Source organism: Pleurodeles waltl, chromosome 1_2 (assembly GCF_031143425.1).
Source record: "Pleurodeles waltl isolate 20211129_DDA chromosome 1_2, aPleWal1.hap1.20221129, whole genome shotgun sequence".
Classification (NCBI taxonomy): Eukaryota; Metazoa; Chordata; class Amphibia; order Caudata; family Salamandridae; genus Pleurodeles; species Pleurodeles waltl.
In genome coordinates, this window is record NC_090437.1 from 401792459 (window position 1) to 401814141 (window position 21683).

The window sequence follows — 21683 nt, forward strand, 5'->3', positions numbered from 1 at the left end:
CCCCCACACCAGAGGGTAAGTATAAAGTTTTTTTCTGTGCCATTGGGGGCCCCTTACATGGGCTGCCTACATGGCACTGGGTCCAATGACCATGCCCAGGTGACACTGGTCCCCTGGGCATTGCCATTGGGGTGGTTGCCATTGGGTACTATTGCATCAAGAAATGAAGCTAGGCTGGTTAACGCCATATATATTGGCAATAACGAGCCTAGCGTAATTTCTAGCGCCCTAAAGACATTTCGCACTGCCGCCGCTCCCCCCTCCCCTGGCTAGCATCTTTTCTTTTAACGCTAGCTGATCCTTACTGCTTGCTTGCGCTATTCCATAATTGTGGCGCCCGACTTGCGCTCAGGAATGGCGCAAGCCGGCGGTAAACATTTTGACACAAAACTGTGTTTGCGCAGTATTGCATCAAAAACGATAATTATGGGCCTACATCTTTTGGAATTGCTAACAGCATCTAAAGGATCTCACCATCTCATCTGACACAAACTGTGCCCCATTATCTGATATAACGTCTGATGGAAAGCTCTTTCTTGAAAACCCATCCATTAAACAAGTACTTCCATTTTAGTGTTAGCACCACTCATTTATTTGACCTCCATCTTCTTGGATAAATGGTCTAACAAAACTGTAGCATAACATTGACTATGGGGCAGTGTTCTGAACTGACCAAGGCCCATGTTTATACTTTTTGATGGAAACCAGCGCCAGCGCTGGTTTGCGTCAAAACATTTACTGCCGGCTAACGCCATTCCAACACACCAGGCGGGCGCCTTATTTATGGATTGACGTTAGCCGGCGCTGCAGGCTGGTTAGAGTAAAAAAAAATTCTCTAACCGGGCAGCACCGGCGTAGGGAAGAATGGGGGTTGTGCGTCAAAAAATGGTGCAAGTCAGGTTAGAGTAAAAAATCATGGCTCTAACCGTACTTGCACCATTTTTTGATGCACAACCCCCATTGAAATGACCCCTGTCTTAGCAAAGACAGGAGTCATGCCCCCCTGCTCAATGGCCATGCCCAGGGGACTTATGTCCCCTGGGCATGGCCATTGGGCTCAGTGGCTTGTAGGGGGGCCCAAGTGAGGCCCCCCTATGCCACTTAACCAAAAAAATTAAAAAATACTTACCTCAACTTACCTGTATTGGGATGGTTCCCCCATCCATGGGTGTCCTCCAGGGGTGGGTGGGGGTTACAGGGGGTGTCAGAGACCATGGAAATGAGCCCACAGGTCCCTTAAGGCCTGCCCTCACCCAGGCGTTAAAAAACAGCGTACATCAGGCTGTGCACCATTTTTTAAGGCCCGCCCCCTCCTGTGCGTCAAAATGACACAGGAGTATAAATAAGGCACACAACCCTTAAAGTCATTTTTTGGACGGGAAGGTCTACCTTGCATGTCATTAGCGCAAGACGGTTTCCCGCATCCAGAAAATGACGCACACGGAGGAATTTTTACGTTCGCAGGGTCGGGAGTCATAGTATAAATATGGCTTAAGGTTTGCGCCGAATTTGCGTTACATTTTTTAAGCAAATTCGGCACAAACAGAGTATAAATATGCTCCCAAGTGTTGGACTTTTTCCCTTTTGCAGGGTCATCTCCAATCTTTTTGCCTCCTTCCTCCTATATTTTCTGACTTGTTTGTGTTGGCTTTAGGACTCTGGGCGCTTTACCACTGCTAACCAGTGCTAAAGTGCATATGCTCTCTGTGTAACTTGTATTGTTGATTGGTTAAACCATGATTGAAATATTTGATTTACTAGTAGGACCCTAGCAAAGTGCACTAGAGGTGCCCATGGCCTGTAAATCAAAAGCTACTAGTGGTCCTGCAGCACTGGTTGTGCCACCCACATTACTAGCCCTGTAAACATAGCTCAGACCTGCCACTGCAGTGTCTGTGAGTGCAGTTTTAAACTGCCAATTTGACTTGGCAAGTGTACCCACTTTCCAGGCCTAAACCTTCCTTTTTTATACATGTAAGGCACCCCAAAGGTAGGCCCTAGGTAGCCCCATAGGCAGGGTGCAGTGTGTGTTAAAGGTGGGACACGTACTTATGTGTTTTACATGTCCTGACAGTGAAATACTGTCAAATTTGGTTTTCACTGTTGCAAGGCCTAGCTCTCTCATAGGTTAACATGGGGGCTGCCTTTAAATATTATTAAAGCGCAGATTCCCTTTGAGAGCAGATAGACATGTGGAGTTTGGGGTCCCTGAACTTACAATTTAAAAATACATCTTTTAGTGAAGTTAGTTTTTAGATTGTGTGTTTGAAAATGCCACTTTTAGAAAGTAAGCATTTTCATGCTTAAACCATTCTGTGACTCCGCCTGTTTGTGGATTCTCTGTCTGGGTGGGTTTGACAGTTGGGCTGTTTGCACCTCTCTCTAGACAGTGATACAAAGGGAGCTGGGGTATAGCCTGCATATCCTAATGAGCCATTTGTGCTGGGAGGGAGGAGAGGAGTTGTCACTCACACCTGAAAGGGCTGTGTCTGCCCTCACACAATGCAGTCTCCAACCCCATGGTGTGTGTCTGGGGCCTGGCCTGGACAAGGCAGGATCTCACAAACAAGAGAGACTTTCCTTTGAAGTAGGCATACTTCAAAGGCAGAAAGGGGTATAAGAAGAGCACCCGAAACCCCTGAAAAGCAGATCACTTCTGGATTCCAGAGGAACCTCTGCGAAGGAGAAGAGCTGGACTGAAGTGCCTGTGCTTTGTTGGGCAATCCTGCATTTGCTGCTTCTGCCTGGGAAAAGGGGCCAAAGACTGGACTGTGCTGTGCATTCCTGCTTGAAGAAGAATCTCCAAGGGCTTGAACTGAGCTTGCCTCATGTTGTTGAAGTATCAGGCCCATCAAGGACTTCCCCTGCCAGCACCTGGACTCTCTGCTGAGACGTCTGCCATGCCAAGTGGTGCCCTATCCAGTTCCTGGGCCCTTGAAAGATGAAGCTGGCAGACAAAGATTGAAAATCCATGCACAGACCGTGCAGGGGAATTTTTGATGCACCTTCCATGACACAGCTGATAAACGACGTGCTGCCGGCTTCGCTGCTGAAATCAATGCTCACCTGCACCGCGACTGGAAGATCAATGCAACGCAGCTCGAGAAACAATCGCAACACCCGCTAACGGAGGCTGATAGTGACGCAAACCGCACACAGCGTGGTTTTGTGATACCGTGCAACCGGATTTTCAATGCAACATCGCTGGGCGTGGAAAAACAACGGAAAACCTGTCTGGACCCGAGGTGCCCATCCAGATCGATGCATTGCTCTCTTGCAGGAGAGAAGAAACGATGCACGCTTACCCGACCAGAGGAGGAAGTGAGAATTTGACGCATCGCTGGCCTTTTCCGACGCACACTCACCCGTGCGGTGTTATTTTGACGCTACCCAGGTACTTTTGTACGCTAACAACGTTCTCACTGGTTTCTAAAGAATTAAAGACTCTTTTGCTTTTTAAATTCATAACTTGACTGGTGTATGTCGGATTTTTGTCGTTTTGGTCATGTTTTGTTTAGATCAATATTATCTATTTTTCTAAGTCTGTGTTGTGTCATTTTGTAGTTTTCACTGAGTTACTTTGTGTGTTGGTACAAATACTTTACTAATTACTTCTGAAGTTCAGCCTGTCTGCTTGTGCCAAGGTACCAAGGGGGTGAGCGGGGTTAACTGAGGGTGATTTTCCTTTACCCTGACTAGAGTGAGGGTCCTTGCTTGGACAGGTGGTAACCTGACTGTCAACCAAAGACCCAATTTCTAACCCCAGGAAAATCGAGACTCACTGTACTCTAAACTTTCTCTGGACTATTAATTTCCACCATAGGTGGTGTCACACACCTAAGATGTTTGCCATTTTGTAAACAAACAGAACATTTTCTGCTCAGGTATACCACATCCCTGCCCATACCTGGTTACCAGTAGGTTTCCCTCAACCTCTTATTGTTGAGAGTAATTCCTAGATGGTCTTCATGACTTAACTGAAATAGTTTACATCTGATGTTACATGGGGGAATCAATTTATCCTTTCTGAACAATTGAACGGCTTCAAGGGAAAACTCTGAGTGCAACTTAAAATATGGCTCTAAGGTAACTGATAAATTATTTTCTAGACTACCCTTTTGCCATGTGTTCCACAACTTTCTTCAAAATTGTGTCCTGATCCAACTCTGACCTCCATTCATCTTCACTGACACACTTGATCTCACCCCACACAATACTCACCACCCAACACTCTTCATCCTGTTGATCTTTCACCTCCTCCCCCAAAGCATCACCCTACCATGCTATGCAAGACAAGCAGTCCACTGTTCTTTTCCTGCCACCAGGAATATATTCTACGTCAAAGTAATATTCCAAAGGTTTTATACTTATTATTACTAACCTGGCTGTTGCCTGGTGGAATGTACATTAGAACCACTGACACTTGGTACCAATGGTTTGGGATCCATTTGTAATAAGAATTTAGTTCCCCACAAATAAGCATTCCATTTTTCTACCACCCACACCCAGGCCAGCATTTCACATTCAAAACTGATTAGAGACGTTTCTGTGGCTTGAGCATACATGAAGCAAAAGCAATAATATGTTCAGCACTATCTTTCACTTGAGACAAAACTTTACCTAGAACTAAATTACTAGCATCAACAGTAATACATAAAAGCTTCCATAGAATATATGGGGGCAACAAAGTGGTGTTAGCCAGCTCCTTCTTGATTGTAAGAAAAAAAAAAAATTGAGAATCTCCCCAAGTAAATTTTGAGTTTTTGTCAACAAACTGATCAGGGGCTCAGCTTTGGTTGCAAAAATTTTAATACATTTGAGATAAAACTCACAGCTGTTCCCGATCAGCCCTGTCGGAACACCCTCCATAGCTTTAGGCAACCCAGGGAGTGGTGAAATTCCAGCCCTTACACTACATGACCAAGATATTCAACTCTTCTTACACCAAACTCAAATTTATCCCATCTTAATTTCGGACCCCTAGCCTTAAGCACAGAGAAGACAGCATTAAGTCTTGATTCATGCTCCACTTTGTTTTCACCATACACTAAAATGTTGTCTTGAAAAACAAAACATCCTTCAAATCTTTCAGCACTTTTCCAATGACTCACTGGAACACAGCAGCCAAAGTGATACCTAAAGGAATCCTGCAAAAGTAAAAAGCACCAAAGGTGTCATAAAAGCAGTGAGATGTCTAGACTCTTCTGTGACTACCACCTGGGATGGCCTGACATCATATCTTACTAAGAAAAACATTTAGCTCTAGAAAATGCAGTGATCATTTCTTCAATGCAGGGCAAGGGATGTTCATCCACACATATGGCCTTATTGAGACTTCTAAAGTCAATTCATAGTCTTAATTCATTGTTCTATTCATGGGTCACCACAATGAGGGATAACCATAAAGATGACTCAACTGGTTCTATGACACCATCATCACATAATTGAGAAAGACGTTCATCCAGTTTGCTTCTAATACTTATTGGAACACATCTCAGCTTATGCTTCACTGGTACAATGGCACCTTTGATTTTGATAATATGCTCAAACCCACTCAGTTTACTTATTATTTCCTCAAAAACGTCCCTGTTCTCTGAGAGCACCAAATCTATTTTACTACCGTTGATTTTGCATCATTCCCTTCAACAGATAAAACTTGATTTGCCCTACCTGGTCTGAAAATAATTCCTAAGCATCCCTGGTGATTCCAACCCAAAATGTGAGGACCTTGGTGAGAAACATACACCCTTCCTTGAACTTCTCTCACCTTGATTGCTAAATTCAAAACCCCTTCCAAATATTTTTTCTCGCCATTGTAACCAAAAGGGTTTATGCCAGGTGATTCTATCTTATGCATAAAACCCTCACTCAAAAATGTAACTTTTGAAATGATTATTATTTTTGAACCAGAATCTGCTAATAATGGTACAATTCTGTCCTCAATGAAAAAGCCTTCTATATGATCTTTAGCTTTTGGAACATCATTCTCATGCACCCTCATACACAAACGCATATTATCCATGCTATGAGCTAATTTATATTCCTCATCCACAACATTTAAACTGTTCTTTCATGGTTGAGAATGACAGACTCTAGCAAAGTGTCCAGACATACCACATTTGAGACTAATGCAGGATATTGCTTAAATGTTTTTATGTGAAATTTTGACCTACAACGATAACATGTATCACCACCACTTAGTTCTTCATCTTATCTACAACCTTGTTAAACACAGCTTTGTTTGGTTTAACTAAAATCACAACTTCCTCTGCATTCTTATTAATGTCCTTGACAGATTTGTTTTTACTTAATCCTGCATACTATTTGAAATCTCCACTATTTCAAGTGAAGGGTTCTTTAATATTACAAGTCTTTCCTGGATTTTTTTTATTGTAACATCTGGTTACCAGCTGATCTCTGATAAGATGGTCAGTGAAAGTGGCAAACTCTCATTTGGCCACTTACACTCGTAAGAACGCCACATAAGAATCAATCGAGTTTACAGCTGACTGTTCTCTTCAAAAGAAGTTATGTCTCCTGACAATTAAATTGGGAGGTTTGCAAAAATGTTTATCAAGTTTTGTTACTGCCATTTCATATTCATCCATCTAACCCACAACATTATCTGGTGACAGGTCAGGTAAATGTGCAAGTATTTCTTGGCCTTCCCTACTCAGTGAATGTTCCAAAAGCCAATGTGTCCCTCCAGATTTCAATTTAAAACCATCAATAGTGCCCAGAATTGTATTGACTGTTCTAAACCATTTCTTCCAGGCTACAAGTAGTTCGCCAGGAGATTGTAAGGAAGGTGATGGAGGACGTATGGCTTGCATGTTGGAAAATGCGTAAAACAAATCCCAAATGAAGTATTGCTTTAAAATAAGTAATCAAAATATTACAGGTCTAGGATGGAAAAGTGAAGAGGAAGAAGAAAATTGTACAAACAAGTTTTAAAACTTGCCTGACTCTAGTGATGAGACAAACCAGGCAGTTAAGATGGCCACCACATTGAAGAAATGCCTGAGTCTAGCAATGAGATACACCAGACAGTACAAATGCCTGACTACGGTGAGGAGACACATCAGACAGTTAAGATGGCTACTATGTTGTATGCCTGACCATGTAGCGTGGCAGTACAGTGCACTAATTGGCAACCTAAAATGGTCACCAGACATGCAAACTAGTTTATGCATGAGTAGAAGAAATGCAGCAGTAAATCAGCTGTGGGTGCAGAAATGGTAGTATAACTCCTGTCAAGGCAGTGAGGCAGTGTAAGTGACACCACAAAATGAACACCACATTCAAGAAGTTGCCACCCTAAAACATCAAATGATAAGAATGAAAATTAGCACCTTTGTTCAAATGCTCAGCAGCAGACTGAAGACTGAATGGCCCTGAAGGGTGAGAAACTTTCCCAAAATGTACCGTTGGTTTCAGCTGAAGAGCGAATATACACTGGGTGTTTTTTAAAAAGAACATCAGGTGATTAATCAAGTGAATATATAAAATGAATACATCTAATCTAAGCACTCCATCTAGAAAGGCATTAAGGGGGTTATTCCAACTTTGGAGGAGGTGGTAATCCGTCCCAAATGTGACGGATTTACCACCAGCCGTATTACGAGTTCCATAGGATATAATGGACTTGTAATACGGCTGGTGGTATATCCGTCACTTTACCGTCACTTTTGGGACGGATTACCACTTCCTCCAAAGTTGGAATAACCCCCTAAGTTCATCATTATGAGTGCTCCAGATTTGGACCTATGTCTTGCACCCCCCAGCTTCCCAGTGAACTGTCTGATACTGGGAGCGCTGGTAACCCTGATGGGGGAACGGGGGGCGGCGTTAATGGAGGTTACTGGTGGAGCCTAAAAGTTCCTTTAAAAAATGAGGGGGGCTGGCAATTCTTGACCCTATTCCAGCGGCAGTTCTGCATTTACAGGTTGTATGTCATATTACAAGACAGAATATCATACTTTTGAGTAGTATTTGAAACATTGCATAAATCAAGAACTAGGGATATTGAGAAATAATTGATTAGCACTGAAAGAAAATATATGCAGAATTTATAGTCAAATTATGGAATTAATGAGTTACCTTTTTCAATCATCATCCTCGATGTATTACAATTCTGTTCATAATATTTGTTTAACTTAATGAATCATAAAATTCAGAAAAGGTTGACACAGTGGGGATAAACTGTTTGTTGCTATTGATTAATTCTTCCCCCTTCTGCCATGTGGATTAATATGAGTTTTAAGAATTGTTCTTTATTGAATGCCCCCACTGAAAATTAAAACACCTATAGCTACCTTTGAAAAAATGACTGTTGAAGTAGTAGAGAGCTACAACTTCTCTAACATATTTATTCATATCAAAGTAATGGACATCTTGCCTTTGTTGTGAAATCTGTAACTATTATTAATATGCCCATATATGTGAACTCATGTTTGAAAGTATTGGTGATTTCCACCACAATCAATGTGGGATTTAAAATCACTTGAGAAAATCAACGAAGCAAACAATTTACAAAAAAATAGTTTCCCAATAAGCTTTTCAGCATGGAACAAGTTTAGAACATGTGAACTCAGTCGACAATGTGGGCCTGCATCTGGCATCTGCGTTAAAGTCCTGCAGTGCTAGAGACTGGGTGCTGATTGGAGATTTGTACTGTTGTCAGTGCCATCAAGCAGATATTTGGGCCCAGGGCAAGACATACTTTGGGGTCCCCTCTTCAGAGCAACTTTGAATTTATTAGCCTTTTCAGATAATTCAAGGCCTCCAGATGCTGACTGAACAATATTTAATTATATGTTAAACTTTCAGAAACAAGGGCAGGAAAAACTGAAAGCTCAAGCTGCCAGGGTCGCCCATCCAAAATAGTTCCATGAAAAAGATTGAACAAGAATTGATATGGGAATTTGTTTTTTGCACTAGAATCTAGATTCTATTTTCCAGCAACAATTTATGAAAAATTCAGTGTTAGGTAGTCTTTTCTTACCACCATAGGAAAGACACATGAAGGGTGAGTGATGGATGTTTAGTGGGCTAATGCAGTTTATTAAAAAAAGACATATGTACATAGCATGTTATATGTAGTTTGGCTTGTCAGGCTAGTGAAAACAAATGCATCCCATTTCCAACTGGATCCTTGCTGCAAAGGGAAAATCAAAGTACTACTCCCAGCACTTTCACCATTCCATTGGGGGAAATGTAATATTTTCCTCCCTAATTCCCTTTCATTTCCTTGCCCCTCCTCTATTCTTGCTATGCGCACAGCTCTCCAGCTCTACAGAGACCTCCAGCTCTATAAAATAAAAAGAGACATGAAAGAGAGCAGAAGACAGAAGGGCAGAGTTGCAAAGTGATTGCTGTAGCAAGAGAGGTGAAGTAGAGGGAGAAGAGAAATAGAGATAGGAATGGGGTAGAAATAGGTGAGGTATGGGAAGATGAAAGGTGAAGACAAAAATATGAGGTGACCAGAAAGAAAGCTACAGAGTGGTAGAAAGAGAAAGAGGTAAGTAAAGAAAGAGAAGCAGAGCGACATGTAAGCTTTTAGGATGCTGTATAGAGTTATAAGGCCTGATTTAGAGATCAGCAGATGGGTTACTCGGTCACAAATGTGACAGATATCTCATTTACCATATTATAAGTGCATTGTATTCAATGGCACTTATAATACATCAGACGGGGTATTGGTCATAATTGTGACGGAGTAACCCATCTGCCAAACTGTAAATCAGGCCCCTAGAGAGCTATTGCAAACAGGAAATGCAGAGTGCAGTGTGTGGGGTGTCAGTTGGGGAACAGAGAGAGAAATAAGTTAAAAAGAGGTGTTGTTTCAGAGCTAGGTAGCGGCAGAGCTTAAAGAGATGTATGGTGAAGTGCAGATATAGGCAGAAGGAGACGACATCTGGAAATGCAAGCCAAGTAAAGAGTATTGAGGCAAAACGAAAGGTATAGTTTAATGAAGGGTAGACAGATAGATGAGGTGTAAATAAGGAGTAGAAAGAAAAAAGTGAGGTAGAAAGACAAGTGAAATAGAGAAAGAATGACAAGGTTTATATGTAGAGAGGAAAATGGTGAGGTGTAGAGAGATCGGTGAGGTAGGTAGTGAAATAGAGACAGAAAGGAGAGCTAGGAAGATGTACAAAAAGAGAGCGGTGAAGAGGAATGGGTGAGCTGAAAGTGAAGGAATTGCAGAGAAAGGTAAGTGAGAGGAGATCAAAGAGAAAAAGAGGTTGAGGTAGAAAAAGAAATAGTGGAAAAGGGAGTAGAGCAGTAATAGAGGTGTGGTAGAGCAAACAGAGGTGGAAAGAGAGAAAAGATTGAAAGGTGAGATAGTGAACAAATGGTAAGATAAATTGAGAGACTAGCTAATGAGGGAGAGCAGTGAGTAAATAAATTGTGGTAGTGTGAGAGATCTGAGGTGGAAAAAGACATGAGATGAAAGGTGAGGGAGAGAGAGTGTTTATAGAGAGTTCAATAACAGAAAGATAGAGTGTCGACTTAAAGAGACATGAAGAGAGAGGTAAAGTAACAGCAATGTGATGTAAAGATGGGTGAAGAATAAAGAGAGAGTTGGAGTAAAAGGAGAAGAAAAGGTAGAGATGTAGGGGTTGGCCCAAAGAGTGGTTGAGAGAAGTAAGAACATGTGAGAGAGGTAGAGAGAGGAGAATTCAAATAGGAGGTAAAACAATCATGTGTGGGTGAGAGAGATGTGCGACAGAGAGATAAGGGATAGCTACATAAAGAAGTAAAAGTAGGTGTGAGACTGAAGAATCGGCTTGAGGAAAGGAGAGAGACATAAGGTTTGATAGGGCTGGGCATGCACCCTAAGCTTTTAAATAATGTTTTGCTTTTCCCATGCCTTAAATTGTCTCTGCTGTAGTGGTGTAGAAATTAAATAGTATCTTATATTGATGGAACCGGTGTTTTGACAATGGGAAGATTTGAAAAACGAGTAAATGCTCAAATTGATATCAAGTAATTTTGGTGGAAAGGTACTTCTATCACTTAATGGCCCATAGAGTGGTCTGATTGGTAATTCCTGAGAGAAGCTCTAATACTACTCATACATTTTAATCTTTGATACCACTGGTCGAAATGCGCTCTATAAATCCCAAATACATAAAAATACATAAAAGGATTTATGCACTATTGAATAGGTGCTAGCGTCTTATTCTGATTGGATATGAAATTATATATGAGGAAATCACAAATCTGCAGATATTGTAAGTATTTGTGCCATGGAATCCAAATTCCACTTCAAGTTTCTAAAAAGATTTAAAGTTCCCTGAAAGTATAGCTGCTGGAGCAACTGTAAAATTTAATTTAACCAGGGTGAGCTCAGGGGGAATACAAATTCTGTCGTTACTGTGGTTTATTCCAAATTGGGACATTTTCAAAGAGTTTCAGAACATTATGAATAAGTTAATATCAGGTCATGTAACCCATAATCAGCAAGGCCCTTGAACATGACATTTTGGATGAAACCCAGGAGTTATGCATCTAAAGAAACAAAAATTGTGGAATTAAATAAGTGTGTGGATACAATGTTGGATCGGTTTGACTTAGCCTTTGACTGAATTATTGATTGATTAATTGTTTGTCTGGTTTATGGTTTTGTAAAGTCACTGCTACCCATGATTGGGTGTCCTGTCACTCAAGACAGTAGGCTACGACCTAAAAAAAGTTGGGAGAAAAAAATCAAATAAGGTTTAAGATATTTCCTGGAAAAGAGAAAATAGGTAAGTGACTGAAGAGCAATTTGAAGTTTGTTCCAAAGAGATGATTCGATATTGGAAAGATGGAAGAGATGCAAGAGATGTCCTGTAATACAACTATAATACAACGATAAATTTGGAGAGCCCAGTTTCCTCTTGCCCAGGGGGAGCTGTAGACGGCGCAATGCCCTTCTTGTTTTTCTATGATTGTGCATAAGTGGTGAGAGGATATAGAGGCAAGGTTAGATTTATTATTCTTAATATTACACCCATGTACCTTGAAGATATATACATATCCCCAATATCCTGGTATGTGGAGTTAAATGTACTAAATCTAGTACCTAAAATGACCTTTACAATATTTTGGTTTTCGATATTTTCACCATACCTGATTTCCCACTAGAGTTGCATTGAGCACCTAAAATCCCATTGTGAACTAAAATAGATCTAGATGGTTCCAGGAGATCTCGTAATAATGATGGGGCCAATCACTTTCATTACCAGCCCCACTGGAGTAGCAGGATGACAGTGATTAATTTGTCCTGGTGTTTAACGGTGCTCAACACCGGCACTTATTTCTAAACACCAGAACATTCTTATGGGTTTATATCACATGGTGGGGCTGTGAGTCTATTTTTTAGCTGAATTTCTCTGTGCAGTGATTTCATAAAAATGATAAATCTAGCACACAGATAATGGTAGTACTAGCATTTAGCGGCAGTGGCAGGTGCCGTTGGTGGTGCCAGGTGCAGTGGACTCCTCTGAAATGCCTTAGCCCCTCTCACTTCATTTTTTACAAACCAACCACTGCAGAGGGGATTCCGAATAAGGATTGAAAGACAAGAAAAAATAATGAAACAAAGTCTCAATAAGCTGTTGTTTTAATGGACACGGAGCATGAACTTCATATTTCTAAATGTGACCCACAAGAAGACCAAGAAATTATTATGAGTAATTAATATTTGTCAATTGACATATATCTCAAGTGTCCCGGCCTACACTAAAAAGCATTGTATTAAAAAGGTATCAGTTTGCCTTCAGTGTTACTTGCAATTCTTAATTGGGATACATTTCCACTGATACCAGGAGCAAGACGCATTGAACCCTACACCCAGTGGTACCCCTTTAGCCTTTGTGTTCTCCTCGGCCACATGTAGATAGAATGGGATGTTCCTCTGTTGAAGAAAGTCAGTGAAAATGGTCAACAACTGCCTGGATAGGCCTGCCCGGCGGAACTCAGGAACTGTGAACCCCATCCGTATCTCACAGGACTGTTCCATCACAGACCACGAGACAGGCTGCCCGTCAGGTCCCAGAGCGCACAAGCTGGGGAAGTGCTCTATGCAGTACTGGATGTATCTCAGGCTTCTCTCATTGCCTCCAAATGCCCAGTTTTCATTCACCAGTTCTGCGTGGGACACATTTAGAGGAGAAACCGGAAATGATGACTGAACACCACTGAAATAAAGAAAACAGTAGGGTTTATTGGAATAATTGAGGCTTTTATTGATAACAAAATGGACAGTTTCAATTCAAGGCTGCTGGAGCATAGAATGCAACTTAAATAACTTTGGGAAACAAAGTCTTTCTAATAATCTTACCCAAGGAGGACATGGCATAACTTTATGACAGCGCTAGTTTTCCTTTGTTGAGGAACTGGGTGTAAAAATCAACGTGAATTATTTAAAGTAGAGAGCGGAGGGGAAATTATGTTCTTACCTGTCAAGTCCGTGTGTCACTGTGGTACAAGAAGTCTGTTTTAATTAACTCTGAAAATGGAATTTATCTGGTAAAGAAAATCTTTCTTTGACCTCAACAGGTGATGACCAAAGGTGTCAATTAATTGTAGCTAGCATTAGTAGATGCTCTCTCTGTCCTTCTTCTAGGTACAACGTACAAATAGAGAATGATCTGCTTGGTTTTCCAGACCACTAAATCTGAATTTGGGGTCTCAGACCCGGTCCCCAAACTCCTAGAATTGACTTCCAGAGGCTGTTTTACAAATAGGGTACACTGTCCCTGTTTGCACTGTGGTGCACCTTCAAATTGGTGTGCCAGAAGGAAACAGGGAGAGTGCTCCCAAATACTGAAAGTGTGCTGACCCCAGGGCAGCCGCAAAATTACGCTACACTGGGGGTAGGGCATAAGCGAAAGACGGAACTTCATTTTTGAACAGCCGCTCTGTCTTTCATAATGGAAGGGGGACCCACCTGCACATGAAAGGGCAGACAATTATCCCCCTTGAGGCAGTGCTGTGAGTAATTGCTCCCGCATGCAGGGGGATATCTGAGGGATCCATGGGACCAACCCATCCTTCCACAAGAGAGCTGCCCTCAGGGTACCCTTATCTGGTACACGCAGTGAGCCACCTATTTGTCAGTGCACCTCCTGATGGCTGCTTTACCTCCGTGTCACATACCAAAAATGGTGCATGTGCAGAGGCAGATTGTTTCCATCATTTGCATAGGATGCACCCCCACACAAATGAGGAAATGCCTTCTTCAGATAGCACCAGCGCTGTATGTGTGTAGGTGCTACCTGTATTACAAAAAGGGCCACACAAGTATCTGTGACCCCTCATGAAATAAATACTACAGTGCCCAAGATGTGCAAAAGAGCCAGCTGCACTCCCTAGGGCTCTGTACATAATACAGACCTGAGTGCTTTCTATTCCAGTGTTGGGCAGAGCTGAAGGTTTCTCCTGCACTCCCATACAAGAGGCTTTGAAGCACCTTGTTTTTCAATTCACAAGTTTTTGTAACCTCCCTTTGTTCTCCTTTCATATGAAATGAAGATACACTGGAACAAAAAACACTGGTTGGGCAACTGTTTGTGGGAACAACAAGAGACACCCCCCCCCTCCCACAACCGTCCAATTAGTTATCGAGAATACCAAATGGATAACTAACTGCATCATAATTGTCTTATATCTTGACAAGTGCATTTTGCTACCACTAGTGCTGCCCTTGCTTCAAACTCACATACAATGATAGGAATAATGGTTGCAAATAGTTTAGCCATTGGCAGTCATTTGGGTAGCATTCTAAACTATTTTTTTGTGTCCAATGTGCAACCTCAAATTACACTCAGTCATATGCAGTTTGGCTTTGGAAACAGTCATGCCAGAAATGCCAAGACAGGTACACTCTGAACTAGAACACAATCAACCCAAGGCTAGTATTGGCCTTGCTGCACCTGTTTAGTTGAGTGCAGCTTGGACAGTAACACAGTGAAAATGGGACCCATGCCTGGGCATACCCTTGGGCATTTACAGCATTACTTCAAACAAACAAAAGGTGATTGGAAGAATGCTTGCAAATATTCTAACCACTGGCAGACATTGGAGTTGACTTTTGCAGTGGCCAAGGGTACACCAAGATGTGCCCCCCCCCCTGCTCGCTGTGCCTTAGGATCTAAACCACACATCATTGAAGAGGCCTACAAGGCCACCCCCGCACTGTGGTTCCTTGTGTATTCTTCTAGAGGGAGCCTCAGCTAGCAGTTCGGGATGGACTGTTACCAGAAAAAGAGCAAGGTTAGTACTGATTTGCAAAAGGCAGGCATCTGTCTACAGTAGCACAGTGGGTGAGGAATAATGGATTGGAATGTGACCTCGAGTGATTGCCAGCGGTTAGACTGTTTCAATCATTTCTTTTATTACCTTTTTTTACTGCTCTTGCTTCAGTTTGTATGAGGGGTGATCAAGGATGCTAACAACACATAAAATAAACATTGACTCAGGATCCCTGTATATTTCCTACAGTTCTAACCACCTTCCCAAAGCTTCTAACAGCCAAATCGGGGGTGTTAAATGGGCAGGTTGTGGGACAAGGGGTACTCCCACTGATGTAATTGGGGTCAAATTGTGTCGCTTTTTCTACTCCTGCCAATTTAGCCAATCAACATCAATGACTTTTTCAGTGGTCAGTGTATGTAAAACATATCAAAAGAAAATGTACTTATATGCATAAAAACACTCGATTTGCTGCAGATTTCTGTGAGCAGGTGATGACTGTAATGGTAACTGTAACAGTGACAGCTCCCATTCTTAAACTGATTATATATGTGACTGAATATGGTAGTTCCACTAACCTTAATGGCTATCATCATGATACTGAAGTTGCTATAGGTTGACAACATCAGCATACTGAAATGTTATGCCCAATTGTGTATATTAAAGAACTTTTGCTGAATGGGCCTAAACAATCCATGGCTGTGTCACACTGAGTTTGAAACAGGATTTCTATGTAATGCGGTCTTCTCACAGAGTGACTATTTTTCTAGTATATGCGCTGATAAGAAGAGTTTTTATATACATAGCTTTGTTCAAAATTCATGCCTTTTCTAAGAGCTGTAAAAAATGGTGCCAATATTTCCAACTTCAATTGTGTTCAATTTACCAATCTTAGAAAGATGGAGGACTGAGTCAGACATGCTGGCATTTAAAATCATAGATTAGTACCGCAGGGAATGATCCTGTTGTGGAAATAGATGGTGGGGTCCTTAAGACATTATACTAAATGGTACGTACTTATATCACACCACTAAACCATTACTACTATGATGAATTCTTAAACATAACCTTAATATGAGAGTATATCCCCTTTTAACATTCTATTTGTACTACAACATTTGAAATTTAATACAATCCGATAAACACTTTGCTATGTTGAACATAAGTTTCATTATGAAAAATGTATTTAAAGCAAGTTTCTCTTACATATATATTATGGTCTTGGGAAATACAAATAGAATGCTGAAAGGGGATCTACTGATATTAAGATTGTGATTAAGAATTCATCATGGTAGTAATGGATTATTGGTGCTATATAAGTATGTGATCCACAATGAGTGACTAAAGGGGATTTAAAATTATGACATGCAGATGATTGTATATCCAAATAACGAGCATTTAATCCACTGTGCATCCTGCATGGACATTTGACATTAAACTCATCTACGAAAATACCTTTGTTGTGTGGCCTTCACCTCAGTGGTGAAGAAAGGATCTGTCTCAAGGGCTGAGGCTTTCTCAGTAGCCATTCCACAGTCATTTTGTATTCCCATGTCCTTCACGTAAAGGACAGTGCGAGTGATGTCAGGAGTGAATGACTTGCTACCTGAGATGCCAGACAGAACTTCACCAATGGAGGACTGAAGCCCTGTTACAAGGAAAAAACGCACAATGAAAGAGAGCAAACAATAATTATATTCATGCTTGGATGCAGAAAAAAGACACAAGTATATGACATTTGATATTAATCTGGTTCAATAATTAGCTGACAAAAGCGAGATGTGACTCACTGCTACTATAAAACCTTTTTTTGGAGGGATCCACACTTTTGTAATTTCTAATACCCCCAATAGAAGTGCAGTGCTCTTATCACATATATCTAATATGGTTGACTACTTCCTACTGTAAGTTCAACCATTCCGCAAGCCTTCTGCTGACCTCTGATCCAGCGGTCAGGTTTATCAGTAGGGGATGAGTTTGCCTTATATCCACTTGTTAACAAGAGTGATCTTGCCACCTAACAAGGCACAATAGGGAAAATCAGTTTTAAAGAAGCTCAGTATTCAGATCATGTAGTCTACTGAGGAGAGGTACATACATTGGATATAGGAGACTACATGCTACCTGCTGTAAACATGTGCCAGCCAATGAGCTCACATGTAATGTGGGATCAACATGAGGATCAAGGTACACCAAGGAAAAGATTGTGCCACAAACTTCAGCTTAAACATGAAAGACTTTGTGGACATCTTCCCAACAATGGTATGCAAGCCATCGCAGTGTGTGGAATGACCCAAAAGTTGGAAACATTTGATAATCAATATGGATAACAAATTGAGGAACTTAAACAAACCCTCATCCTGGAATCCTGTGTTTTGATGAAATATCCTCACAGGAACTTTGAGAAGTTGTCCCATAATTCTAAATAATATAGAGCCTTATTTCAGTCTTTTTGATGTTTTGAAGAGGTGGTGGAACCTATTGGCTTCAGAGGAAATAAAAAACTAAGCCCAACCTGCTGCATGCATATTGATTTATTTAAAACTCTCTAGAATGCTCAATAGGCCTGGTCATGTTTATGAAACTGGACCAAGAACAGTTGTCATGGCTTCTAATGTAATCTATGAAGAAGCATAAGACCTACTTTTTGATGAGCAATTTGTAAAGGAGCGAGGCAACGGTGAGCACACTCAAGTCCTTAAGTACTGCACAGACATCCATGGAGAGGTATCCTACTACTCGCAGGTTGTTCCTTGGGCCATGGAAAGTGGGTATGCTTTTCCAAGCCTCAAGGCCAGAAGTTTAAAAAAAACATGCTCTAGAGCACATAACGGAGCCTTCTGTATTTCACAAGCATATTCATGAAAAAAGGTTCCAATGTCTATTGTTTTATAGCTGGTCAAGGAAGCTCTTTCAACATCCAAATAATTGTTTCTTTGAAAAAGAGAAGATTAGGCATAGACTACTGAAAGTGGCATGGAATCTCAGTCACACGAGGCCTACGTTCTGTCTTTCACCTATGAAGGAAGGGAGTGTATCATGGGGCTGTCATGCTCAAGTGGAGAGAGCTGATTGGCAGGTATTTGGTTCAACTTTAACATGAAACCCGCACAAGCATGCCCCCACACGTATGTTTTCCCCCATGATGTCAGCAAGTAGAATAAGAACTGTCAATATTCCTGAACATTTGTGAAATATCTCTAGTTATATTAATGAAAAAGGGGTTAACAGCAAGAGCTAGAGGATCAAACATGGTCAGTAGTGGAAGTTGTATTGGCGTGCATGTTCCGTCCCTTCCTCATCGCGCAGTAAGGGTCCGAGGCAGTGTGGGAAACCATGCAGGATGTGAAAGCATGTGGTAAACTCGTGTCAGTTCGTCAATAAAGCACTCTTGCAGCTGGTCTGATACTTGTTTCCTAACTGATGTTCATAATCACATTGGGTGGTCACAAGGAAAAATTGTCAGTTATGTTGATGCAGTGGACCAATGTATGGATCCACATGGAGCAAAACTGACTTTTCTGGCTTTCATCACTGATCATGGGTCATTTCTTATGAGGGCGCTACCCCCCATTCTCCCCAATAGGTAGCTCCTTTTCTTTCTTTCCATTTTGTGGAACTGGGGTGGGTCATGTGCGTGGCAGCTGCTGCCTGGCGTCCTTGTCTCTGACCACCTGTGGATTGTGTATTCATCAATCTCCAGCCCTGACTGTCTGTGGACTGTCTTTTACTCACCCATCATACCACCAGGCATCATCTAGGGTAACATGAAAACATTTACCACATAGGCTGAAAAAACCCAAACCAATTCCAACTGCACACCCTACACAGTAAGGCTTGCTCTCTATGTGGGTAAGCACTTCAATAACCAACGAAGGGAAGTAAGCGCTATACAAATGTTACAGTACTATACTAAACCTTATCCAATACCAGCCCGTAAAACCATATTTCAGAAAACAGACTTCATTATCCCGACACCCCTGTCATTCAGCCTGTGGAGCTGTCAGCATTTCCTCCTATTATATAATTTGTCTCACTTCTTCACCTGAAGGGAACGTTTTAGGACATATATAAAGGTTAAAAATTCTATGCATTATTTGCTTATGACTGTTTGATGTTCTTTTTTAACCATCATATGATTTTCCTCCGCTCAGGCACATTGGCTATTTTCTAAAGGTTTATTTCTTTTCTTTCTGACCTTTTATTTTTTGTATTTGTTTATTACAATATCTAGCACAAATTACTATGCAGTACATTTGGTAAGGAGGATGCAGAAGCTCTTTAATAAATAACGACAACACCTTCTGTAAGGTGAACATTATATGCTTAGTTATGCCTATGGTCTACCTCCATGTTAAAAGCAATGGCACACACTGGATGTTGCAAGGTTTGATAGCAGTGACAGACCTGAAGAATGTTACATGTGAAACCGGTCCTAGGATGCTTGTTTTTGGTCCAGTAAGGACCTGGCTTGCCAGTTCAGACTGGACTGTTCCCATGGGGAACAGGGTCAAGACTGATTTGCTTTTAGCTGGGTCCACTCTGGGGTGGCGTGGTGAACAAAAAAAACAATGGATTAAACGCAGATCTATGTGACTGGGGGTGAATGTGTGCATTTTTCAGCATTCCAGCCATCATCTGTTGTTTTTACTGCTCCATTCCAAAACATGGGCAAGTATGGTGTTTCATTTGGTACTTTGTTTGCAGTTTTATATTCCACAAACTTGGAACAAGGGCATTAAAGTAATTTACATTTGCACCATATTACATTACACATTTTTAGGCACGGGGAGATTAAGTGATTTGCCCTGAACCACAAGATGGTGAGCTGGGGCGCCTGTTTCAAGGTTGTCTGCTTTGGCCTTTGGGACACATCTACCCCTTCCTAAAACCAGTGCTTAATGTGTGCTTGTTGTTTCCGGTGCTGAGCACCGGCACTTATATTTGAGGGCCGGGGTTTATTCTTTTGCCACAACATTTGCTGCGAGCTAAAGAAGCATATGGGAAAGACGGAGGAAGGGAAAAACGAAAAAGCATCACGAAGGTAGAAAGTAGAAAGCTGCTAGAGTGAGCTGAAGGGGCAGGGAGCGGCTGTACATGCATTAAAGAGGCCCGAGATGGCTTCAGGATTATGCCGCCTCAGTATTCCGTGTTCCCGCATTTATTTGCAGCAGACGCGTGTTTAAGAGGACGACTTTGGTCACCGGCACGTTTTTATTTGCAAATTAAGCACAGCCTAAAACTCCTGAAATTGGTGATACCCTGGACGTGTTTGATGGTTTAAAACTTAATAATATATGTAACAACATTGTTACCAGGCATCTGAACATTGCAAATAGCGCAATCGATGACACCATTGAGTTTTTGAGGCGTGTTAAATTAATAATATGGCTAAAAACATCCTTACTATGTATCTGAACACGCAAATAGTCCAATATCAGGAGGAATTTTAGTCTCCTCGTATTTAAGAAATCAGCGTGCACATCCTTTCAGAAGATACATGTACATAATTTGTAATGGAAGCTAAGATAAATGTGCTCATGCAACCGAAAAGATAATGTACATCTATAAGCATGAAATACATTTCACCAATGGGATTTATTTACGTGAATCAGAATATGAACAGTCGTAATGAATTCTCCCAAAAAACTCTTTAATGTGCCTCTGTACTCCAGGGGTGTTCATTGATAGAAGAAAAAAAAGTTATTTGTATTAAAAAAATTGGCGAGAAAGAAAATATGACGGTGTCTACTAAATGAACTAGCCTGAATAGAAATAGGAGGAGGTCATGACTTTAAGCATCAACTGTTTTTTTACATAAGTGGCTGGAATACCTTCGGGTCGAATGCGTGTAACCTGATCAGGAATCTTTTTAGAGCAACTTAACTTAATGTCCCTGGGGACTTTGCTGCACCCACCAGTTCATCTTCAAAAATAAGAAAATAATGTTTTTTTTAATATGGTGGGAAATCGATCCACAGGCACTAACAAAGAAAGTGGAAAATCGAAGAGAAAGTCTTCTTAAGAATTCAAGCACCGTGGGACGTTCTGGAGGCGGACTGTTGTGCCCCCAGGAATAAAAGTAAAATTAGAATTACATCAGTTGGTGACTAGTTTTGGGGAACTGGCCAGGAATGTCTTTGTACAAGAAAAGTCAAATTTAGAATTATATCAGCTGGAGACTAGTTTTGGGGGAATCAGCAAGGAATGTCTTAGTACATTGGTGACCAACGAGGGCATACATTTTCTTCCATTTCTTCTTCCATTAGGTTGATACAAATGAATGCACCAAGGACAGACTCACTTTCCCTAATATGGTGGGAACACAGTCTAGGCATATAGACTCGTTAACTAATCGAGTAAGAAATTATCAGAGATATTCATTGCACACATTCCTGCATTTTCTATTTCACTGGCTGGAGACCTGAAGAGTAAAACAA

General features: G+C 41.2%; 1 protein-coding gene across 1 annotated transcript in view; it reads right to left on the reverse strand.

The window, feature by feature from the left end:
- Positions 1 to 7707: 7707 nt before the first annotated feature.
- Positions 7708 to 21683, reverse strand: part of GLYATL2 (glycine-N-acyltransferase like 2) — a 124288-nt gene continuing 110312 nt past the window's right edge. The window contains exons 5-6 of the mRNA XM_069240103.1: positions 16699 to 16891; positions 7708 to 13187 (exon numbers count right to left, since the gene is read on the reverse strand). Coding sequence (XP_069096204.1) covers positions 12773 to 13187; positions 16699 to 16891 — 608 coding nt within the window. The 3' untranslated portion in view covers positions 7708 to 12772. The remainder of the gene's footprint in view (positions 13188 to 16698; positions 16892 to 21683) is intronic.